This window comes from Geotrypetes seraphini, chromosome 3, assembly GCF_902459505.1.
Source record: "Geotrypetes seraphini chromosome 3, aGeoSer1.1, whole genome shotgun sequence".
NCBI classification, from domain to species: Eukaryota; Metazoa; Chordata; class Amphibia; order Gymnophiona; family Dermophiidae; genus Geotrypetes; species Geotrypetes seraphini.
The window spans coordinates 9,277,102-9,302,933 of record NC_047086.1 but is presented as its reverse complement, the minus strand read 5'-3'; the positions used below and the strand labels follow the sequence as shown (position 1 = coordinate 9,302,933).

Genomic DNA, 25,832 nt, shown 5'->3' with positions numbered 1-25,832 from the left:
GGAGAGAGTAGGCATCCCTCCAGCTAGCTGTCACCAAACGGTGTGAGGAGATGGGCATCACTGGAGGCAGGAGGGAGTGGGCATCCCTGTTGCTGGAGGGGGTTGTCGGGGGGGGGGGGGGAAATCACCAGCAGTAGGAGGGAGTGGGCATCCCTTCTGCCGGGGTTGTTGGGGGGTGAGAGGGAGTGGGCATCCCTCCTGCTGTCCTTCAATTCAGGAGTCTTATTTTTAATTTGAGGGGGGGGAGGGTCCTGAGCTGTCAAGCCTTACTTTCCTGTCAATGCCTCGCGCATTGACTGGAAAGACCGGAAAGTAAGTCTACGACAGCTCAGACCCAGCCAGAAAATTTTGCCCGCAAATGTAGGACAGTAAGGTTAGGGAATCATCCAGCAATGATATCGCCGGGAGTGCTTGTTTAAATATTAATTACCTCATTGTAATACATTTGCATGGCAGAATTGGAGTCTGCCAGGAAGCTCGGAAAAGACCTCGGTAGAATACTTCCATGCTAAACTGGCTGGAACTGGTTTAGCAACCATCGTTAAAGGCACGGTAGGCTTTGAGAATCTTCCCCTAAATCTTTTAGGGCTAGATGCACAAAACACAGTTGCTAAGACCATGCGGTTCACTGGGGGCCCATTTATGGGCTGATTCTGTAACAGCAATTGGTGTTCCAACAAGTTTGCATGCAAATGATTTTTGCGGAGGTTCACCCTAATCCTGTCCGATCAGTCGCTGTGAGAGCAACTTTAACAAATGCATAGAGCCAAATTGGGGAAGCCTGAGTGGCAAGGGAAGCCCCAAAGCAGCCTCCTACCACTTGGCTATTGGGGCTTTTTTTTTTTGTAATGGCACAGATGTCATGTGTGTGTCACACATGCACAATATCCGCCGGTGCCTTCCACGATGACCCCCAGAAAATAAATAGAGGCAGGAGGTATGCAAACCCCCCCTGTGACAGCCGAACCACTCCCACCGCATGTCAATAAAAATCAGGAGGAATGCCCACTCCCTTCTGCTACTGCGACAATACCCCGTCTTGAACTGACACCCCCTCCACCAGAACCCCCCTCCCCCCGAACTAACTCCTCACCTTCCTAAAAATAATCGGCATGAGGGATGCCCACTCTCTCCTGCCACCCGATGCCCCCAGCCATCCGATACCCCCAGCCCGCCCACACCAGTCCAGAATGGCAATATGCAGAGAGGGGCCTAAGGCCTCTTGGGGAGGGGGACGGGGGGCAGGAATCACTGGCAGCAGGAGGGAGTAGGCATTCTTTCTGCCTGGGGTGTCGGGGGACGGGGACCCCAACAACAAGAAGGAGTGGGCATCCCTCTTGCCGTCCATCAATTTAGGGTCTTTATATAGGGAATGTGTCTGAGCCAGTCAGGGCCTTAGGCCCCTGCCTGTGCATCACAGGATACATGGGGAAGGCTCGCCATTTTGGAATGGTGAGCCTGTAAGCAGGAGGGACTAGGCATCTCTTCTGTCTACTTTGTGAACAGGTACAAGAGAGGTTCGGGAGATGTGGGGGGGCATCTGGTGGCAGGAAGGAGTGGGCATTCCTCCTGCTGATTTTCTTTTTTTAGGAAGGGGAGTGGGAAAGTAGAAGGGATCGGTTTGGTGGGGTTCCTGGCAGGGGGGTGTCAGTTCAGTGGGGAGGTTCACAATGGCAAGAGGGAGTGGGCATCCCTCCTGCTGATTTTGTCTGGCGTGGGGGGGGTCACGGCAGCAGGAGGGAATGGGTATCCCTCCTGCTTTTATTTTTTTTTGGGGGTGGCAGCATGACACAGCTTTTTTTTATGGGCTAGATATTGTGAGCATGTTACACACACACACACAACATCTGTGCCCATAGAAAAAAAACAAACCAGGTAGACCTATTGGTAACACAACCTGTTGTTTTTTTGGAGGTTGGCAGTACCGATCTGATTTTGGCATCGATCAGATGGCTTGTTTTAATATTAATGACCTAATTTGCATGTCCAAATCAGAGAATTTACACGTTTTCTGCATCAGGTCAGCAAATGAGATTGGTCGCAAACCAGTTTAGTGACTATCGGAGACTTTAGTGCATCTAGTCCTTAGACTGTTACAATTAAGGATCTACTGGCAGCAAGCTCCCTTCCCGACAGCCCCCCACCACACTAAGCCTGGTGGTCTAGTGGGTCATCTCCCCCTCTGACTCCAGTGTACCTTTTGTAGACCGACAGGGGATGTGCTTATTCCCTCCAACCAGCAGGCCTCCCTCTTCAAAATGGTGGAACTTCCCCTTCCCAGTGCATCCTGGGATGCACGGGGGAGGAGCCTAAGGCCCCTCCTATAGGAGAGGCCTTAGGCACCTGGGTCAAACAATCTTAGAGCCCTCCCTCCCAGTGCATCCTAGGGTGCACCATTTAGAGGGGAGTGAGCATCCTTCCTGCCGGTCTTCTATAAAGGTATGGAAGTGGCAGAGGGGAGGGTTGGCCCACTAGATCTCCCACCAGTAGCCCTGCCTCTTCAAAATGGTAGGCCTTCCCCTTTCCAGTGCATTCTGGGATGTACAGGCAAGGAGCCTAAGGCCCTGATTGGCCTGGGCGCCTAAGGCCCCTCGGTGCATTCCAGGATGCACTGGGAAGGCCTGCCATTTTGAGGGAGTGAGCATCCCTCCTGCCAGTCTTCTAAAAAAAGGTACGAGGGGGTGGGATGGCCCAGAAGACTGCCAGTCTTGTGTGGTGGGGGCCTGCTGTGGGGGCTGTCGGGGGGGGGGGGGGTGAAGCTTGCTGCCAGGGAGTACAGGAGAGGTCAGAGTGGGAGATGGCCCATTAGATCACCAGGCTTGAGGTTGTGACCCTGACCCTGCAGCAGGAGGGAATGGAGTGGGGGGGGGGGGGAGCAATGGCGGGAGGGCATTAGACCACCAGGCTTTTTTGGGGCTACATTTACGAGGAATTGGGGTTGGTGGCAGGTCTGAGAGCTGCTTTATACTCCTGTCAGTGCCTGAGCCAACAGCGCTCAGGCACAGACAAGAATTTAGCTTTTCTCCCCAAACTTATTAAAGCCTAGAGCAAAATAATGTATATTTACCCAGAAATATGTCTTCTACTCCTCTCCTCAGAAAGATGTGTCCTTCCAGAAAGAGAATGTCTTCTTCCCTCTTTTCTCTCCTTTCAAAAAGAATTCTCAGAGCAATGTATTTGGCAGAGAAGCAAAATGTGTTAGCAGACAGGTTCAGCAGACTCTTTCAGCATCATGAATAGTCTCTCAGCACTACTGCCTTGAATCAGATTTTTTCCAAATGAGGGACTTCCGACATAGATCTCCTTGCTTTCCCCCACAACCCCAAACTTCCTTTCTTCTGCTCCAAATGATATGCCCCCAGTTGCCTGGAATCGGATGTCTTCCTCATCAATTGGGGGAACAGATATACATTTCCTCCAAACCCTCTCATAAGGAGGACTATACCAAAACTGCAAGGATCGGGGCACCATGATCCTCAGTGCCCCTCAGCACCTTTTTGGCTGCATTAATCCTGGTTACCCTTTCTTTTAGAACGTTCAACCCAGGAACCCATCTACTTGCAGCCATTCTCGATGCTACTAACACAGAATGTCTTCCCTCCTTCATCCAAACCTTCTACTATTATTTCCATAGTACTACCAGACGTATGCAGCGCTGTACAGTCTCACAAAAGAAGATGACAGTCCCTGCTCAAAAGAGCTTACAATCTAAACAGACAAGACAGACAAACAAACAGGATGTCATGGATACAGTTAAAGGGAATGGTTAATAAGCTGGCTGGGTTGGTAAGCAGAGGAGTAGGATTATGGATTGAAGGCTATATCAAAAAGGTGGGTTTTCAGTCTGCTTTTAAACAAAGCAAGGAAGGGGCTTGGTTGGCAAACTCGGATAATTTATTTCAGACGTAGGGGGCAGCTAGATGAAAGGAATGAAGTCTGGAATTGCACTAGAACTCTCATTCACTAGAACTTACAGTATGGTTTCTTTCACCAAGCAGGTAAATATCTTCATCCTCTCCACTGCAGTCTCTGCTGTCATTGAAGCATCCAATAAACCTTCCACGCAGTGATGCTATCGCTTCAAATGGACCAGATTTTCTGCCTGGTATATACTACATTCTCTTGAACCTGTCACAAATCCACTCCCATCCATTTTGGACTACCTTCTCCATCTCTAATTTTGGTCTTAAAGACCAACTCTTTTCAAGTACATCTCAGTGCATTTCATACTCCCTTGGACAAAAAAACCTCTATCTGTTCATCCCTTGGTATCCAGATTCATGAAAGATCTTCATAACATAAACACCGGATTTCTAGACCACATAACCAAAAAGTTCTATGCTGAACCACTTATCAAGCCTCTGCTTGTTGCCTGGGGTCTCAATCTGTTATTATGAAATCTCCTTTGGGTCACTCACAATTTGCTCTCTCAAATTCTCTCTTGGAAATTGGCTTTTCTAATAGCCTTCATGTTTGCATGCTGGGTCAGTGAACTCTAAGCACTAGTATCAGATCTACCATATGTTCAAGATTCTACCACAACAGAGTAATCTTTGAACTAATCCCGTCGTCTCGGACCTTGATTTATACTTTCATCTCTCACTACTGTTTAGAACAAAGCTCCAGAAGAGACTGTCAGTTTGGGCAAGCAGTTATGCAGAATCTTTTTATTTCCAAAGCACCAACTTTCCCTCCAGGATCATCTTGATATATCCATTATCCTCATCTAGACTCGTGATCCTTGCAGCTTGGGAGTCCCACATGTGAGAATATAATGCTTGCTTGTCCTCGGAGAAAGCAGTTACTTACCTGTAGCAGGTGTTCTTCAAGGAACCAGGCATATATTCTCACAACCTGCCGACCTCCCCTAGTTGTTTTGGGTTTTGTTTTTTTATTTATCCGCCTTTTAGAAGGCGAAGTACATCAGCACATTCATAAATATCCACAAATGACATTGCAATCATTTTACAAAAAATTATAACACCAAATTACATTACAAACTAACATAAGAACATTAATCTCTCCAGACAATCTTCCTATCCCAAACAGATCAGCTTAATGAACATGTCACAAAACAATCACAGCAGCGCCAATAAAGTCATACAATAGAACAAATTGTGTTTTAACAATTTTTTGAAGGCCTGAAAACTCTTTCGTTGCTTAATGAAAGATGGAAACTTCTTAGCTTTATTACTGAACTGCAGGTCCCACGAGATGATGTTGGGCGAGAAGGCACAGGCACATGCATGGTAGACACTACCTTAAAAATTTAAAGTAACAGTGCACTTGGTAGTGTCCATGGATGACATCACCCATGTGAAAATATGTACATGCTGTCCTCAAAGAACACCTACTACAGGTAAGCAACTTTACTATATGGCTCCATGGCGAGGCCACATTTTGAATATTGTGTGCAAATCTGGTCACCCATCTCAAAAAATATAGTAAAACTAGAAAGTACAGAGAAGTGGGATCAAAACGATTAAAAGGATGGATCGACTCATTTGGAGAAATGTTAAAAATACATTTATGCAGCTTGGTTTGAAAAGGATTTAGAGAAATTCCTAGAGGAAGATTCCATAAACCATTTTTCCTGCAAGCTATGAGGCAGAGGAAGGATAAACTTACCCTCCATCTATGTTCCGACGCCGCTCCAGCCGTGAGGATCGGGCTTGACTCCGCCTACTTTAGAGCTCGTGCTCCTCTTCAGCCCCATTTAAGGGCCGCTGAAAGAATTTTTTCGTGCACGCTAAGAGGAAGGAGAAAATTACCCTCCCTCTTTGTCCCTCCGCCACTCCGCCCACTTCAGAGCTCCTGCTCTTCATCCCTATTTGAGGGCTGCCAAACAGACAGGAACATCCCACCAACGGGCCACACCAAGAAGGACCACTGTCACCAAATTATTGGATACCAAAACAACACAGCATAAGACCCCCCTACAACAAAATAACTCTCTACACACACCACTAAAATCACCAGTCAAAACACACCACCCAGCCCACACCTCCTGCTCCACAAATTGAAACCAATAAAACAGAAACATATGGTCATCGCCCTATTGATCCTCTTAATCCTAACAAATCGGAAAGCAAAAGGAAACTGCAATTCTCCAATTCCAGTTATAGTAACAACCAATAGAAACCAACACCCAACAGGAAAAAAAACAAAGTCAGAAACATGATTGACTGCATGACAATATCCCCCAAACCTGGGTGAGAAGACCTACGAACACCTTCCAAAACTATTCCAGGAACATAACCACCTACCAAACAAACTCCCTCATCTACCCAAAAACATCACAAAACACTAAGAATTTACATTAAAAAACTGAAATCATAAGGGACTGGATAGAAACAGAAAAGCTAGGATGCCTCTTCCTCACAGAAACACGGGCAACCTCAGAAACCAACCCTAGAATAACCGGTTTGCCCACAAGACTACAAAATACAAGTAGTATGCAGAGACAAAAAATGAGGAGGACGACTAGCCATCATAGCCAAAAACTCTCTAAACATTGCACTACAGGACAAAATCTCCACCCCATACATGGACCTACTTGCCTGCCAAGTATCAAGACCCTCTCTCAAAGTAAACCGTAACTTGCCTCCTTTGCTATATAACATCAGGAAAATGTAACACAGCTAAAGCAGAATTTATACTCAAACTCCCTCACATCAACATACAACCTAATCCTAGGAGATCTTAACCTGCACCTCAAAGACGAATCTTCCAAACAAACAGAAAGCCTCTTATCATTCCTCACAACCCTATCCTACAGAATCCTGGATCCACAAACCACACACAAGAAAGGTCACCAACTCGATTTAGCAGCCTTCGTGTCCCAACAACCTACCTCACTAGAAATTAACACCACAAACGGAAACCGGTCACGCACCCTCTGGTCAGACCACTACATATAAACCTTCAAAGTCAACTGGCCATGGGGCAAAACTAAACAAAACAACCAAAGCTTAACATACGAAACACACAAAAAGATTGTTCCACCAAAATTCTGGAAAAAAGTAGACACCATGATAAAAGAAGGAAACCCAAAGGACTTCATTAACCACTGGTGCACCCTAAGTGCTACCATCCTCGAAGACATGACACAATCACAAACAAAAAACAGAATCTGCAGACGCTCAGTCATAAGAACATAAGAATAGCCTTCTGGATCAGACCAATGGTCCATCAAGCCCAGTAGCCCGTTCTCTTGGAGGCCAATCCAAGTCACTAGTACCTGCCCAAAACCCAAGGAGTAGCTATATTCCATGCTACTGATCCAGAGCAAGCAGTGGCTTCCCCCATGTCTTTCTCAATAACAGAGTATGGACTTTTCCTCCACGAACCTGTCCCAAACTTTCTTAAAACCAGCTATGCTATCTGCTCTTACCACATCCTCTGGCAACGAATTCCAGAGCTTAACTATTCTCTGAGTGAAACAAAATTTCCTCCTATTGGTTTTAAAAGTATAGTGTCCCCTAGTCTTTGTAATTTTTGACGGAGTGAAAAATCGATCCACTTGTACCCATTCTATTCCACTCAGGATTTTGTAGACTTCAATCATATCTCCCCTCTTTTCCAAGCTGAAGCGCCCTAACCGTTTTAGTTTTTCATCATATGAGAGGAGTTCCATCCCCTTTACCATCTTAGTTGCTCTTCTTTGAACCTTTTCTAGCACCACTATATCTTTCTTGAGATAAGGAGACCAGAATTGAACGCAATACTCCAGATGAGGTCGCACCATGGAGCGATACAGAGGCATTATAATATTCTTAGTCTTGTTAACCATCCCTTTTTAAATAATTCCTAGCATCCTGTTTGCTTTTTTGGCCGCCGCCACACATTGGGTGGAAGGTTTACCGGTAATCGTATAGTCTACGATAACACCCAGTTCCTTTTCTTGGGCGCTAATCCCCAAGGTGGATCCTAGCATCCAGTAACTGTGATTCAGGTTATTATTCCTAATGTGCATCACTTTGCATTTGTCCACATTAAATTTCATCTGCCATTTGGACGCCCAGTCTTCCAATTTCCTAAGGTCCGTTTGCAATTTTTCACAATCTGCATGCGGACAAATGGTTCGACAAAGAACTACTGCAACTCAAACGATAATGCAGATGTCTCGAAAGAGAATGGAGAAAAAACAACCAGTTACATATAAAGACAACCTGGAAATCACTGAACAAACAATGGCTAAAATAAAAAAGAACGTCATATTACACCAAACATATAGGCACAGAAATTCAAGACAGCAAAAGACTTTTCAAACTACTAAAGGAACTCACAGCCACCAAAACTGGCTACCAAAACTACCCCTCCCCCCACAGTCAACCAAGTGGCTGAATTCTTCAGAAACAAAATCTCAATGGCTAGAAACAACTTCACTGGATCCCGAAACCACCTCTATGAAATCTCTCTACCACCCACAGGAAAAGTCCTGCGCAGCAGACAGAAACTGGTCAGACTTCCCAGACATACAATGGCTTGACCTAGACAGACTCTACCAAAAAATGCAATCATTCGGTTTGTGACCTCAAACACTGTCCCCCATACCTGTTTAAAGCTGCTAGCATTTGATTCTGCATCCACCTCATGCAGTGGATTAACTATATGCTCACTGAGGCTCAATTCCCACAAGATCTCACCAAAATCATCATAACCCCTATCCTGAAAGATCCTAAGGGAGCTACAGATCAGCCATCCAATTACAGACCTACCGTATTTTCACGCAGATAACGCGCACCCGTGTAAAACGCGCACACGGGTATAGCGTGCAGAAACCACGATTTTATGTACAAAAACTTTTGTATACCGCGCTCACGGGTATACCGCGCATGCAGCCCGACTGTCCTTTCGCCCGCCCCGACTCTCCTCTGGCCACCCCGACTCTCCTTTCGCCCTCCCTGACTCTCCGTGCGCTGTCCCGACTATCCGTTCACCCTCCCTGACTTTCCGTGCACTGCCCCGCCTCTCCGTGCGCTGTCGCGTCTCTCCGTTCACCCGCCCTGACTTTCTGTGCACTGCCCCGACTCTCCGTTCACCCGCCCTGACTTTCCGTGCACTGCCCCGCCTCTCCGTGCGCTGTCCCGACTCTCCGTTCACCCGCCCTGACTTTCCGTGCACTGCCCCGCCTCTCCGTGCGCTGTCCCGACTCTCCGTTCACCCGCCCTGACTTTCCGTGCACTGCCCCGACTCTCCATGCGCTGTCCCGACTCTCCTTTCGCCCGCCCTGCCCTGCTCCCAGTTGGGCCCATGTGCCTCAGGCCACGCCCCCAGGTGGGACCTAAGGCTCCAGGGCCTATTCTGATTGGCCCACGCACCTTAGGCCCCACCAGTAGGCGGAGCTTTGGGACGGATGGGCCAATCCGGCCTCATTCCGTCGTTGGCTGCCTGCCGGACAGGCGGGTTTGGCTCCCGTCTGTCCGGCCAACTACCAAAGGTATGGGGAAGGGAGGTGGGGGTGTCGTGGGGGTCGGCCAGGGGGGTCGCGGGTCGGCTGGGGGGGGCGGTCGGAGGTTCTTGGGGGGGGGCGGTCGTTGGAGGGAGGGGGGTTTGCGTCGAGGGCAGGAGGGCCTGGGATCCCTCCTGCCCGTAATGTAGTGCGGGGTGGGGGTAGGGGGTCGCCGTGGCCAGGAGGGTTTGGGCTCCCTCCTGGCCCGATAATGTCAGGGAGTTGGGGAGTCGGCCGGGCAAGAGGGCTTGGGCTCCCTCTTGCTCCAATTGTGGATGCGGGTGCGGGTGGGAGCGCGTGCGAGCGGTTGTTCGGGGTGGGGGTGCGAGCGGTCCTGCTGGGGGGGGTGAATCGGGCATCGGGCGGGGTGGGAACTATGTAAAAAAATTTTTGTATACCGTGCTCACGCGTATAACGCGCGAGGGGTATGCGCGGTAGGTAAAAACGCGTATAACGCGCGCGTTATATGCGTGAAAATACGGTATAGCCTCAATACGCCAAGCTAATGGGAAGCCTCGTAGCAAAACTTCTTGCCAAATACTTAGAAAACCACAACATACTCCACCTCTCATAATCAGGCTTCAGAGGCCAATATCGTAGAGAAACACTATTAGTCTCTCACCTAAACAAAGGCAAAAAAAAATGCTGCTCATACAACTTGATCTCACCACAGCAGGAGTGTCAAAGTCCCTCCTCGAGAGCTGCAATCCAGTTGGGTTTTCAGGATTTCTTCAATGAATATGCATGAGCATACAATGAAAGCAGTACATTGCAAATAGAGCTCATGCATATTCATTGAGGAAATCCTGAAAACCCGACTGGATTACAGCCCTTGAGGAGGGACTCTGACACCCCTGCACCACAGCATTTGACCTGGTAGATCAGTGGTTCCCAACCCTGTGCTGGAGGACAGTCGTGTTTTCAGGGTAGCCCTAAAATCTGCATATAATGGAGGTGTCAGACATTCAAATCTGCTCCATGCATATTCATTAGGGCTATCCTGAAAACCCAACTGGCCTGGAGGTCCTCCAAGACAGGGTTGGGAACCACTGTGGTAGATCACCACATCCTACTACAAACACTGGAGGCAATAGGAATCACAGGTAGAGTGTACAATTGGTTTGAAGCAGTGGTTCCCAAACCCTGTCCTGGGGGGACCCCCAGCCAGTCGGGTTTTCAAGATATCCCTAATGAATATGCATGAGAGAGATTTGCATATAATGGAAGCAACAGGTATGCAAATCTCTCTTATGCATATTCATTAGGGATATCTTGAAAACCCGACTGGCTGGGGGTCCCCCAGGACAGGGTTTGGGAACCACTGGTTTGAAGGATTCCTCTGCTCAAGGAGGTGCAGAGTCAAAGCAAACAAAGGACAATCAGAAGCCTGGAAAACCCTGCAGAGTCCCCCAAGGCTCTCCACTATTCCCAACACTCTTCATAGCCGCACTGGGCACAAGGCTAGACAAACTAGGCATAACAGGGATCTCAATCCAGTCGGGTTTTCAGGATTTCCCCAATGAATATGCATGAAAGCAGTGCATGCACATAGATCTCATACATATTCATTGGGGAAATCCTGAAAACCCGACTGGACTGCAGCCCTCGAGGATCAGAGTTGCCCTCCCCTGCTCTAAGGGCTTCTTTTTGCTGGGTATGGCTTCCTTACAGTACCTGGAGAGGAACTGATTAGACCAGGGATCTCAAAGTCCTTCCTCGAGGGCCACAATCCAGTCGGGTTTTCAGGATTTCCCCAATGAATATGCATTGAAAGCAGTGCATGCACATAGATCTCATACATATTCATTGGGGAAATCCTGAAAACCCGACTGGACTGCGGCCCTCAAGGAGGGACTTTGAGACCCCTGAGCTAGGCAGATGATATCGCCAGCCGCTTGCCTTTGGAGCAATCCACCAATATCACCATGGCTATGAAGTTTAAGGATGGCTGCAGTCAAGTCTGGAAAGTGCCTCGGAGCCTTTAAGAGGCGGTGCCGCCTTTGCTCGCAGGCGGGCCCGAGCAGCCCGCAGGTTAGGCTGAGGCTTCCTGCTTCGCTCGTCGAACTTTGTGCTCCAGGAGAAGGAATGTGGCAGGGAAGCGCGAGGTGAAGGCTCGGGCCGCTGTCAAGATGGGCACGTGAGCCGAGCGGGCGGAAGACGTGCCGGCCTCGCGCTACAGAGGGATGCGCGCGAGCGCGCAGAGCCGGCGCAGATGGCAGAAGCGGCCCCTCCGGACTTGGCCATCGACCCCGAATTCGAGCCGCAGAGCCGACCCCGCTCGTGCACGTGGCCCCTGCAAGGGCCCGAGCCGCAGTCGAGCCCGGCCAAGGGGCCGGGCGACGCGCCCGTGATCCCCGAGGAGGACGACGACGAGGCCGCCGGCGCCCCGCCGCCGCCCGCGCCCGCCCCCGGCCCGTCTTCGCTGGGGCCGAGCGCGCCGCCGCCGCGCAAGTGCTCGTCCCGCAGGAACGCCTGGGGCAACCTGTCGTACGCCGACCTCATCACGCGCGCCATCGAGAGCGCCCCCGACAAGCGCCTCACCTTGGCCCAGATCTACGACTGGATGGTGCGCTCGGTGCCCTACTTCAAGGATAAGGGCGACAGCAACAGCTCGGCCGGCTGGAAGGTGAGTTGCTGCCCGCTGGAGGGACGAGCTCCCCCCCTCGGGGGCCTGTCGCAACTGCACCGCTCACAAACTCTGTTTACAAACATTGGGGGTTGCCGACCTTGCCTTAACTCTTTAGTTGCCACCTTGTGTTTGATGTATTGTCACGTGCGTGGCACATTATTTCAGGATGGGGAAGATCAAACCCAGGACTGACGCTATGAAATTCCTGCAAATCCATCAATTAGGGCAGGCCAACTGGAGGGTCAGTTTTAGGCGGTTGCATTTTCTGCAGCAGTGCCCTGTGGTGTTGCTAAGGAACAAAGCATGCTTCATTGATCCATGCGGTACATTTATTCCTTGGCTAAATCTTTTATTATTAAGATATTGGTGAAGAAGTAGTAGGAAAATGTAAGCCTTATTTTTTTCTTGCAACTTCTGTTCTTCCAGCAACCAACATTGTCACAGTTTGATGCACTGTACATTAAGGGGCTCGTAATCGTAAAACTAGAAGTCAGCACTTGGATGTTCTAATTGCCGGGACATCAAAACCATTTTCCTGGACATCTATCGAGATGCTTCAGGGGAGTATTATGATTGTGTTTTTGGCGGGCTGTGGGCATGCTAGACTTGGACATCTGGTGGGGATAATCAAACCTTTCTCAAAATGTCCTGAATGTTTGGGGCTAGGCCTCTTTTGGGAGCTTCTGAGTGCCAGAAAGGTACCTAAACTGACCAAATAACTACTGGAGGGATTAGGTCATGACCTCTCCACACTCTCCCAGTGGTTACTGACCTCCCTCCCACCCCCAAAACTGAATAAAACGGTCTCTGGTATGGGAAACCCTAGTAGAGCATCACACAGGTGTCTTAAGTAGCCAGGTGGGTGGGCTAGTTAGTGAACCATAGAAAGGAGGAGACAAATCGGTAAGCCACTCTAAACACAATTTCTTATACAATCCCACTTTATTTCAGGACCGTTGGGTTGTTTTCCTGTACCCGCCAGAACTTGTAGGAAGCCTCAAATTTCAGAGACTTAAACTCCACCCCTCTTATCTCAACCTGGTCCCCTCAAGAACCAGTTTCTCTCCTACAAGCCAGACTGTAGGAGCTTGTCTTTTCTGCTCATGTTTATTTTCTCTAAATTCAGTGTTTTTATTTGCAGTTTTTGCCCTCGTGCTTCAGAGGTTCCCCTGCGGGGACAGCTCTGATTGCAGGAGATCGCAGTCTGCTTCTAGGGAGTTGGTTGCTTGTCAGTGCACCCTCTTGACAGCCGGTGTTTCGGATTGGGGCTTTGGGGATTTTTCCCTTTGGGAGCTGGCTCACCCCAGGTTCATCTGCTGGAGGGTTGAGTGCAGGCTCCGTAGAGGTATTCCCGGGATTGGAGCCTGATTGCGTTCCTCCGCTTGGCATCTGCACGGCGTGTCTGTGGGTGGTGGAGGCAGCCAGCCGTGGAAGTCTGGCTGGTGGGGCAGTCTGAAGTTTTGAAGTCCAGCTTGCCTACTTCCTAAGGCAGAGATCTCCCTGTAAGCTGTTTCAGCTCTTTCAGCAGGGTTTTCCAGTCAGCACATGTCACAGCGAGAACAGGCTGACAGCGTGAATCAGTGATTTGGGGGGGGTCTGAAAAAGGGGTTTGGGTGGTTTTCCCTGCATGTCCTGTCTCCACCCCTAAAATCCTAAAATTGCCATTTTTGAGGGCTTCTTGTTTTTCCCGGGCTATTTTAGTGCAAACTTCACACCCATTGTGGCCATCTTGGATTTTCCCAATTTGAAATAAAAGTTATTTTTAGTACTTGCAAACTTCGTTTTTTCCAAGAAAACCACTCGGATGTACTCCCCATGGCAGGATTTGGTGGATTCATGCCGTATTTGTGGTGGATGGCTGTTGGGTGTGCAGCCGTTTTCCACATACACTGCATCCCACAAGGGGGGGAAATTTGCCTGGATCCTGTGCCTTTGATCCCTGAAAGGGGTCTTCCCGCTATTTCTGCCAAGTGCCCACGAAAATGACTTCAGGGGGTCCTGGGGAGTGCACAGGTGACGCTCCATCGAAATGCAAGTGCACTTTGGGGGAAAAATCTCACAGATCCTCCAAAAGATCCAAAAAAGGGTCCCGGATGATGGGTTTTCCCAGACTTTATTAATATGATGTATCAGGCTTATTTGATTAAGAAATTTCTGCATGTTGCCCTTCCGCAGCCATCCTTGCCGGCCGCGGAATCTCGTCTCCTCTGGACCAGGGCCTTTTCTTTTGCCTCCCTTCTGGAGTACCAGTCAGTTCGCCAGTTTTACCTGTGGCTGCTCCCGATACCCTTATAATACCTCTGCTTACGCAAGTGGTCACCACAGCGGCTGGAGATGTGGCAGCCCTGGCGGATCTCTAGGATCAGAATCCGAGTGGAACCCTGGATCTGGGAATTGTACATAGTACTCTAAATGAAGTCTCACTAGAGACTTATACAGAAGACTATCACTTTTTCCTGCTGGCCATTCCTCTCCCTGCACACCCAGGTATCTTTCTGGCTTTTGCTGTTGCCTTTTCTACCTGTTTGGCTACCTTAAGATAATCACATATAAAGCTCTCTTTTCATTTGTGCTTCGCCCCTCCCTGCATTTTTAGCCTTAAAAGTTAGCTAAAATTTTAGACTATTTATCAAGCTTTGCTCGATCCTTCCTCACGTTATGAACACTCTTCAGGATGTCTACCCTATTGCAAATTTTGGTATCATCCCTACAGAGGCAAACCTTACTAGGCAGTCTTTCAGCAATATTGCATGCAAGTATGACAAAAAGAAGTGGACCAAGAACTGTTCCCTGTGACACACCACTGGAAATGCTTTTTTTATTAGAGTGAATGTTTCCCACTACCTTTTGCAAACTTTACTTAAACTGTTTTTCAACGACTTAGTCACTTAAGGCCCATACTGAGGTCACATGGTTATGCAAGCAATATTAAAGGCTATATTTTTGTTATTTAAATGTTTTTTTAATGTCTTAGTTCACTTGTATGTATGTGTACCCAGATCCCACCTACTGTAGAATTGTAGATAGAGGGTTATAAATCTTTCAAATAAATAAATGCATTTCAAAGTTGTCTATGCAGAATTTTGTAAAAGGCTTTGCTGAAATGTAAGCATCTCTAATGCTCTTCCTCGATTTCCAAATAAGTGAATCAGATCCAGTGGCGTACTGGGGGGGGGGGGGGGGGGGGGGCGGCGCGGTCTGCTCCAGGTGCAGGCTTAGGGGATTTGCACAGCCGGCCAGGTCCGGAAAATTCAGCGGTGAATTTGAAACAGCTCTCTTTCTCCCTCCCTGCCCCTTACCTCGTGGTCGCGAGTCTAAATTACCTTCTTACAGCAGCTGGATTTGCGTGTGGCTGAGGTCATCTCTGACGCAACCGGAAGTTGCATCAGAGACGACCTTTACGGCAGCCATACAGCAGCCATCTGCTGTACGAAGGCAGTTTAGACGTCACCGGCCACAGGGCAGGGACGTTTGTTGGACCGGGCTTGTTGTTCGGGGGGAGGGGGGGGGAGGAAGAAAGCGCCACGAAAGTAAGGGGCAGGGAGGAAAGGTGGGGTGGAGAGGAAAAGACGCTGAAGGGAAATGGGTAAAACAGAGGGGGGAGAAGGATGCTGAAAGCACATGGGGAAGACAAAGGGGGGAGAAGGACGCTGAAAGCACATGGGGAAGACAGAGGGGGGATAAGGACGCTGAAAGCACATGGGGAAGATGGGAGGAGAAGGACGCTGAAAACACCATGGGGAAGACAGAGGGGGGAGAAGGACTCTGAAAGCACATGGGGAAGACAGAGGGGGTGAAGGACGCTAAAAGCACATGGGGAAGACAGAGGGGGGGAGAAGGATGCTGAAAGCACATGGGGAAGACAGAGTGGGGAGGACGCTGAAAGGTCATGGGGAAGAGAGAGTGGGGAGAAGACGCTGGCAGGGACGAAGACAGATGCCAGACTATGGGGGGAGCAGAGGGAAGAAGATGGATGCCAGACCAATTTGGAAGGGGGAAGAAAGGGAGAGGCACAGTAACAGAGTAAATGGAAGACACAGAGAGAAGAGAGACAGTGGATGGAAGGAATTGAATGAGAAGATGAGGAAAGCAGAAACCAGAGAAGACAATTTTCTATTTATTTATTGCTTTAGGAGACATGTGCTCACTGTTTCTGTGGTGTTGCATTGTATGCAGAGTCCAGCTTCTTGCTGGTTCAATTTAACCTTTGTCTATGTATTTCTATTTTATCCCCCCTTTTACAAAACTGTGGAGCATTTATTAGCGCCAGATGTGGTGGTAGCAGCTCTGATGCTCAGAATTCTATGAGCGTCAGAGCTGTTACACCGTGGCTAAAATCGACACTACAGTTTTGTAAAAGGGGGAGGGGTTAGTTTGTGATGACATATTCCATATTAGGCGAAGGTGTTTTCTGCGTTCTGTGTGTTCGAAAGACATGGTTTTCTGTTAGGATTGACGGTGTAGGATTGATCTGTACTAGTCTGGCTTGTTTAGTTTTACAATGGGTGTATTGATGTTGTACTGCTCACTACAGTATGTAAGATGCTGCCTTTTCCTAGGTACTCATGTGTGACGTGTGGCTTGTTACTCATGTTTTTCGTACAGATGGGGGGGAGGGGTTCCAAAAAATGATGTGCCCCGGGAGTCACATATGCAAGGTATGCCACTAATCAGATCCATCTAACAAGACCTGCCTCTAGTAAACATGCTGCTGCAGGTCCTGTAATCCATTGTATTTCAGAAACCTCTATTATAGAAACATTTCCAATAATTTACTTACCACAGAGATCAGACCAACTGGCCTGTAGCCCTAAACCTCTTCCTTACTTCCGTGTTTGTTGGAAGGACCATATCTGCCCTTCATCAGTCTGGGACCACTCCTGACTAAAGAAGCACTGAATAAGTCAGAGAGTGGAGACATCAGAACTTCCCTAAGTTTCTTCATTATCCTCAGATATATTCTATCTGGCCTCTTGTTTTATCTACCTTTAGTTTATCGAGCTCCTCACAAACAGTCTTCTGAACATCTTTCAAGTTGTATTTTTTGTGTGTGTGTCCTTCTCCTGGCCTTTCATCTCTGCAATTCTGATTTATTCTCATCAGCTTTTACATATTTGTCTCCTACAATCTTGAGACTCGCAATGTCACTTTTGTACTTCTGTCACCAACGTCTAAAAAATGCCTTGTCCCCCCATTTTATGTTGGCTAATTTTTTTTTTTCTTTTCAATTGTATCCTTGCTTTCCCAACTACTTTCCCAGCTTCTCTTAGCTTTTCCAGATATTGTTGCCTGACTTCCTCTTTCTACACTCTCTTGTAGTTTATAATGGCTAACCTTTTTTTTTCCTTACCTTTTCAGCTACTGCTTATCAAAATAAAAATGACCACCTTTTCCTCTCTTATTTACTTTCCTAACAAAAAGCTTATTGCCCTGTTTCCTTTCAATTTTGCCCAATGGTTTTCTTCCCTCTTATATTCCCATCCAGCTAACAACTCTTTGAAGTATTCTCCCATTTTTTTAGGAAGTTGATTTTTGAATAAACCCTCTGTACACACTTGTTAATATTGAACCTCACCATCCAACAATCACTGGTTCTCCAAGGACAAGGACGATGCCTTCATTTTCTTAGAGGGGTAATGCTTACCAAACCAAGCTCCACTGGAAGACAATTGCAGCAGTTTTTTTACACACCCTCATTTGTCATATGGGACCATGCCAGTCTTTTTTTCTTTCTGCAGAGCAGTGAGGATGCTGTTTCTTCAGCTTCCCCTCGGCCCTCAGCTCATCTTTTCTCTGGTGCAGTCATCTTGTGTTGCAATTTTGCTTCAAATATTGTGCAGAATATAGTGTTGCGCAGGGTCAGATTCCTTTCCCCATTTTTGTTTTAGTCAGGTGTTTAGCACTTCAAAGTTCTCTTTATTTTCCACAGTTCCCTAGGTCTCAAGCTCCAGGCCAGGAAGTCTATTATTTTTCAAAACTGAAAGTTTGGTTTTGCCTTGGCTAGCTCCTAGTGTTTTAAGAAGTGCACCATGAATGTACAGACACTCATAATTAGTCCCTCACTCACAATCCCTCTTTTTGGAAGCTTGTAAGTTCACAGATGTCAAAAAGAGGAATTAAAGGTTTCTAGAAGCAGTACAAATGAATTTGTGCGATGACGAGTCTGGTCCATCAACTAGCATCGGTCTCAATGGTTTCAGGAGCGTCATTGGAAACTGGGGAAGCATCAGCAATGAGGAAGTCTCTGCCTGCCTTAGCATCAAACATTAATAGTGCCCTTCAGGATTAGACATCTTCTGAATCCACCCCAAGGTTGAGGAAGGATTTGTTATTGTCCTTGTTGATGCCAAGGGATCCTGATGCGAAACCTTAGGTGGAGGCTAAGTAACATTGGCATCAGTCCCTCTTGAAGCTTGGCAGATCAAGGCAGGCTCAGACTCGAATGCCTTTAGAGGAGTATTTTTATGAGTCTGATTCAAACCAGGTGTCCTCTCGGAAGAGGAGGAAGAGAGTCTCTTAGTGTTCTTTCAGATTCCTCCTGTCCACATGAAAGGAGAAAGTCATCAGCAGAGGACAAAGGGAAGGTGTGGCTCACTGGTACAGCTGTTGTCTCTGCACCCAGAGATTGTGAGATGAAATCCCAGTCTGCTCCCTTTGACCCTGGCAAGCCACTTAACCTCCAGTGCCCACTGCTTGGAGTGTTGCTTTGAAATGCCAAAGCCGCAAAAAGGTGGTGTACAAGTTTCCTTTACATTTTGATTTTGTTAGGGAAATGGCTAAGTCCATCCAATTTGAGTTTGGAGATTTATGAAAGCACAGGGCTAAGTTGTTGGACATCCTTCAGTTTGATAACACCCTGGAGGAAGCTATGACAGTGACCATGCATAGAATCCTTAGAATGCACAAATGAAGGAGTTGGAGCCTTCCCTCTATGTACATTCCATTAATTAGAAGGTTTATTCTATGTATAGAGTCAAAAAAGCTCCTGGATTCAAGATGATACAGCTTCCTCACCGTTCCATGGTGGTTGAAACCACTCTCAAAAGAACCAAGAGTTCCAAGATGCACTCCTTGGTGCCCTCAGTGAGGGAGGCTCAGACCTCATTTGGAGTATTGCATTCAATTCTGGTCTCCTTATCTCAAGAAAGAAATAGTGGCACTAGAAAAGGTTCAAAGAAGAGCGACCAACTCTTTCGAAGGGGGAGGAGTCTAACTAAGATGGCGTCTTGAAGGAGCTTGCCAGAAAGCCATCGAGCCTTTTTCCTTACCGATGGTGAAATGGAAATCGAAGACCCGGGTCTTTCCCTCTGAACCCAGGTCACAACCTCAGCTAACAGGCCCGATGGACGCTTTTGTCAAGTGAGGGCCTAAAGAAATTCCGGAAGAGAAGACCTCGGCTCGGGGGAAGAGCATGTCGGAGAGCTCTCTAACCTCTCTCGAGACGGCCAGCCTCTCAGCGGAAGAGCGGAGAACGCCGGTACGGCCACTTCCCCGACTAGTGCTGCAGAGCACAGAGAGCGAGGGGAGTTTAGTAGTAGCCTCCGAGGGCTGCGAAGAGGAGTTAGAAGAACTGGCAGTGCGGAGGATATCAGCTGTTTCTTTAACACAACTACCATCATGTGTTACCTTGGAATTGGCAGGAAGTACTCAGGGACCCATGATGGATATTTTGTCTTCAGGTACTGTGAAAATTAAAGATTTGGATTTTAAAGTTGTAATACCTCCATTGCAGAAGCCCCCAGTTATAGACATAAATTCTATAAGGGAAGCTATTTCAACATTACAGTCATCTCTGGGATCTCAATTGCAAGTGATAGCTACACATTGTTCAGGAATGCTATCTGAGACAGGAGCATTGCAACATAGAGTGGATAAATTAGAGAATATAGCAATGGAACAGGGGAAAAAATGGGAAACTTTGGGAGCACAAAACAGCGGCAAAAAGGGCGAACAGAATGCTAGGAATGATAAATAAGGGGCTCATGAACACATCGGAGAAGGTTATCGTGCCGTTGTACCCTGCCATGTTGCACCCTCACCTGGAGTACTGCGTCCAGCACTGGTTGCCATACATGAAGGAGGAGACCAAGCTATTTAGTGGAGTTAAGAATATAGAGGACTGCAAAGACTTACAAAGGGACCTGAACAAACTAGGAGAGTGGGCGATGAGATGGCAGATGAAGTTTAATGTAGAGAAATGTAAAGTCTTGCATATAGGAAGCAGAAACCCGAAGTACAGTTATACGATGGGAGGGCTGTTAATGGGTGAAAGTACCCAAGAAAAGGACTTGGGGGTAACAATGGACAAGACAATGAAGCCGTCGGCACAGTGTGCAGCGGCCTCTAAGAAGGTGGATAGAATGCTAGGTACTATCAAGAAAGGTATTACAACCAGAACGAAAGAAGTTATCCTGCCGTTGTATCGGGCGATGGTGCGCCCGCATCTGGAGTACTGTGTCCAGTATTGGTCACCATACCTTAAGGATATGGCGATACTCAAGAGGGTTCAGAAAAGAGCGACACGTTTGATAAAAGGTATGGAAAACCTTTCATATGCTGAAAGATTAGAGAAACTGGGGCTCTTTTCCCTAGAAAAGAGGAGACTTAGAGGGGACATGATACTTACAAGATCATGAAAGGCACAGAGAGAGTGGAGAGGGACAGATTCTTCAAACTTTCAATAAATATAAGAACGAGAGGGCATTCGGAAAAATTAAGAGGGGACAGATTCAGAACCAATACTAGGAAGTTCTTCTTCACCCAAAGGGTGGTGGACACCTGGAATGTGCTTCCAGAGGGTGTAATAGGACAGTGAACGATATTGGTGTTCAAGAAGGGATTAGATAACTTCCTGAAGAAAAAGGGGATAGAAGGATATAGATAGAGGATTACTATACAGGTCCTGGACCTGATGGGCCGCCGCATGAGCACGATGGACCTCTGGTCTGACCCAGCAGAGGCACTGTTTATGTTAACTCATGTAAATGGACTCCACACACATGGGCAATACAATATAATACAACTTCTGAAATAATATAAGACTTTAACTGGGTTATGAGTGTGTGAATTAGTTTGTTGTATCTTCCCAGTTAAATATTAGCCAATTGAAAGTAGTAGAGGGAGTTGCAATAATCCAAGTAGGGTAATAGGACAGATTGTGCCACCTTTCTAAAGCTATCTATCTTATGTCAGAGCCAGAGCTAATCTGATTGTTCTCAGTTGTATGAGTCTGAAAAAGAACTTCTGTACCAAGGATGCAGTCTGGTTTTTGAACGACAGTGAGGAATCTAAGGTAACCCCATGTACCTTAGAGTAGTTCTTTATCGTGAACACCTCCTCGCCTGTACATAGCACTGGTTTCTTGCAAGGTATTATGTTGTAGTCCCCAAACCAGAGCATCCTGGTCTTTTGTTTGTTGATATTGAGGAAGTTTGTCTGAGTCCATGTACTCAGGCTGTCAGGGTCAGTGGTTTACTCGGGAGAATTTATATCAAATCAATCTCCTTGAGCTAAGAACTATTTGGAACACTCTAAAGGCTTTCAGAGATTGGCTAGTGAATCAAATTATCCTAATATAGACAGACAATGCCCTCTAGCATCAAGTGCTACAGCTTCAGTCATGCATTGACTGAAAAAATACTCTTATATTTGTTTTAAATCTGCTGGCATTAATATCAGGGACATTTTTGAATCCTTGTAGTAATTGAAATGGTGAATAACTTCTTTCTTTGCTTATGTAGAAACAGAGAAAAATGAAGGCACATAAAGACTGTGGCCTATCCAATCTGCCAATCCATACCATCTATTATAGCTTCCTCTCCCTTAGAAATTCCTTGTACTTGCTCCAAGCTTTCTTCAATTCAGAAATAGTCTTCATCTTCACCACCTCCACTGGGAGACCGTTCCAAGCACTAACTACCCTTTCCATGAAGTAGTTACTCCTGGGTCTGTCCTTTTCATCTTCACCCTATGCCCCCTCATTCCAGAGCTTTCTTTCAGTTGAAAGATACCGGTATTTGCTTCCTGTGTATTTATGCCACAGAGGTATTTGGATATCTCTATCATATCTCCCTTCTCTCGTCTTTCTTTCAAAATACATATATCAGATCTTTGTGCCTGTCCCCATAGGGTTACCACATGGCTCCAGAAAAAGGAGGATGGATTGAGACATCTGGGTTTTACTTCTGCTGAAAGCAATGAAGTAAAACCCAGATGTCTCAATCTGTCCTCCTTTTTCTGGATCCATATGATAACCCTATGTCCCCAGACACTTTATGATGATGACCAATGACCATTTTAGTAGCCACTCTTTGGATCGACTACATCCCCTTTCTGTCTTTCTGAAGGTGCAATCTTGTGAACTGTACATACTGTGTTTCCCTGAAAATAAGACCTACCCCCCAATTAAGCCTTACGTTGACCCTGGAAGCCTAAGCCGAATGTCCCTGGATTCACCGGAAGCAGCACTTCCCCCCGCCACACAGCCAAACCCTGCTGACCCTTCCACCGCAGAGACCGACATACCTCCTTCCTAACAGCAGCATTGGCAGCACTCTAAATAAGCTGCTTCACGGCTTTCTCTTGCCGGGACCTTCCCTGTTCCCCATTGCTGATGACGCTAAGAGTGCCTTACACAGACTGTCATCCCCGACCTTGAGAAAGTAATTGAAAAGCGTCGGTGAGGGGGGACCAGTCAATGTTGGAACCTGCACTATTAAACTAAGTTTAAATTAATTTCAATGAGCACTAAATGATCACTGAAAAATTTTATATATATATATATATATATATATATATAAAATTTAATATGAAATACTGGAGGAGTAAATAACAAAACACAGTAAATAGTGTTATAGGGTACTAATGAGGATTACAGCCGCAAGGTGTTAGGCTACAGCAGTGGTAATCTGAAGACCCTTGTACACAATAGTGGTTTATGAATCAGCGCATGATAAAGTAAGATTTGATATGATATGTTCTAGTGCAGATATAATCAAGAACTGAAGTATCACGTGGGTGTTGAGAGTAACAGCATGTCAGTTGTTTTTTTCCTTCCTGGCCCTTTTTCCAGGTGCAATGGGCTGATCAAATATATGGGATTCCTGTTAAAAGTTGAATAAGTTGTCTTGGTGACAGTCAACCTTGGAACTTTGATTTCATTTGTCTAAGTTCAAATCTGTTATATTGTTGAACAACAAAGCAATGACAAACAGCACAAATCAATTATAATAAAGAAGAGGGTTCAACAAACACATCAGTCAAAATTTTCACCCTCCCCTCCCAGTAGAATTGAAATAGTATTCTTGCTTGAATTGGGAGCCAGTATGAGTCGAGGTATGCCTCGGTGATGTGGTCGTGTTTTCTTAGTGAATAGATTAGTGTCAGGGCTGTGTTTTGTACTGTTTGTAGGGGAGATAGAGGATGTTGCAGTAGTCAAGGAGACCTAGGACTAGGGACTGGACCATGAGCTGGAATTGTTTTCTGTCGAATTTTCCAACTTGCCTTTGGTTTCTCATGACCGCGAATGATTTCTATATTGTTTTGTTGATTTGTGGTTGCATGGTACAGCATCTGTCTAGCATCATTCCCAGAAGTTTTAGAGTACACCAGTACACCTCCATCTACTTCCGGTAAAACCCTATCAAAGGGGAAGGAAAGAAAATATATTATCCCCTAAAAAAAGAAAAGAGAGAAGGCTCCACTGGGCAAAGTCCCTCCGAGGGCCTGGACTCTTGTAGTCCCCAGGCCATAACAACTCTCCTTTCCTCTTTATTTATTTATTTAAAAATATTTTATCCCGCATATCACACCAATCTATGCTGGTTACAATGATGCCTAATTTTGATATTTTTGATAGATTATTTAGATAGTAGAAGCATATATTTCTGGACACATTAACCCCTATTTTACGAAACTGTAATAGCAGTTTTTAGCTCGGGGAGCTGCGCTGATTGGCCCGTGCTGCTCCCGACGCTCATAGGAACTCAATGAGCATTGGGAGCAGCGCGGGCCATTCAGCGCAGTTCCCCGCACTAGAAACTACTATTTAGTTTTTTGCCAGATAGACTCTGACCCCGCCAGGACAGATAGGGAAAATGCTTGAGTCCCTGATTTTTAACCCATTCTGAGCTCCTTTGGGAGGATGGGCTAAAAATTTGAATGAATAAATACTTGTGACTTGGGTTGGCCACTGTTGGAAACAGGATACTTGGCTAGATGGTCCTATGGTCTTACCAGCGTGGCAGCTCTTATGTTCTTATGTTAGCCAAGTATAGGATAATCAAGCTATTGTGACATCACTGATGAAGTTGGCTCTTAGGCACTGGTGGAATGAGGCATTATGACATCACAATCTCAGCTCTGGAATGTTACTACTCTTTGGGTTCCTGCCAGATTCTTGGGACCTGAGTTGGCCACTGTGGGAAACAGGAAACTGAGCTAGATGGACCATTGTTCTGACCCATTAAGACTATTATGAATATTACACTTTACTGGCTATATGTTAACCAGCTCTGCAAATCTAGAAATTTACTGCACTGATTTTCCAAGCATAACATTAGTGGTGGTCTGCAAAATGCTTATTGCCACCAGTTGACAATTGGGCCCATAGATTTCCTAGTATAATTTCCAAAGTGGAAATATAGGTGTACTTTTCTGTTGAAAATTTACTGGTTCCTCCAAAGGGGAAAGTAGCCTTGTGCAATTTACATATTCATGCAGCTATAAAATCTCCTGCAAAGTAGATGCTAACAGATAAGGACTGGTTGAGCCACTCGGTCTGCCATGTTGTTCCATTTCTACTGCTGTATTTAAGGATATCTCTCAGCCATCAGCTACACAAACTTAACCCTCTACAGTACACCGCTCCTTTTTCTCAGCAGCTTTGTGGCTGCTGTGGTGTTCTACAGTAGGGGTGCCCAAAAGGTCAATCATGATCGACCAGTAGATTGCAAAGGCAACGCGAGTCTATTGGATGGGCTCTGCGATCAACTCACGTTGCCTTTGTGTTCTATTCTCCCTGCTTCCCCGATGCCATAGAAACATAGAAAAATGACGGCAGATAAGAGCTATAGCCCATCAAGTCTGCCCACTCCACAGACCCACCCCCTAAGTCTGCTCTAGAGCCCCCGCTCCAAATGACCCATCCTTACATTCACCCTTTCAGGGATCCCACATGGGCATCTCATTTACCCTTAAAATCTGGCATGCTGTTGGCCTCGATCACCTGTATCGGAAGCTTGCCAGGCCAGGTGTTTACAAGTACTCCCCACCCCCCGGAATGTCCTCTCTGACATCAGAATTGGCATCGGGGGGGGGGGAAAGCTTGTGGGCCCAGTGCTTGTACGTGCCAGGCCTGGCATCAGGGAAGTGAGACAGAAAGGAAAAAAAGGGGGAGGCAGGGAGAGAGAAAGAAAGAAAGGGGGCAGGGAGAGGAAGGAAAAGTTGGACTCATGGAGTGACAGAGAGAGATGTTGGTTGAGGAATGGAATGAGGTCTGGAGGAGAGGAAGCATGCAGGAGGCAGAAAGAAAGAAATATTGGATGCACAGTCAGAAGAAGGAAGTGCTGCCAGAGGCTCATGAAATCACCAGGTAGCAAAGGTAGGAAAAATGATTTTATTTTAAATTTAGTGATCAAAATGTGTCTATATTTTTCACTATGGCCCCCTTTTACTAAATCACGATAGCGTTTTATAGCACAGGGAGCCTATGAGCGTTGGGAGCAGCGCAGGGCATTCAGCGCAGCTCCT

At 46.8% G+C, this 25,832-nt stretch overlaps 1 protein-coding gene and 1 pseudogene across 1 annotated transcript in view; one reads left to right on the top strand and one right to left on the bottom strand.

Annotated features, from left to right (window-relative positions):
• LOC117356644 overlaps positions 1 to 25,832 on the bottom strand; it is a 473,566-nt pseudogene that overhangs the window by 138,805 nt on the left and 308,929 nt on the right.
• FOXO3 (forkhead box O3) overlaps positions 11,456 to 25,832 on the top strand; it is a 194,915-nt gene continuing 180,538 nt past the window's right edge. The window contains exon 1 of the mRNA XM_033936141.1: positions 11,456 to 12,080. Coding sequence (XP_033792032.1) covers positions 11,667 to 12,080 — 414 coding nt within the window. The 5' untranslated portion in view covers positions 11,456 to 11,666. The remainder of the gene's footprint in view (positions 12,081 to 25,832) is intronic.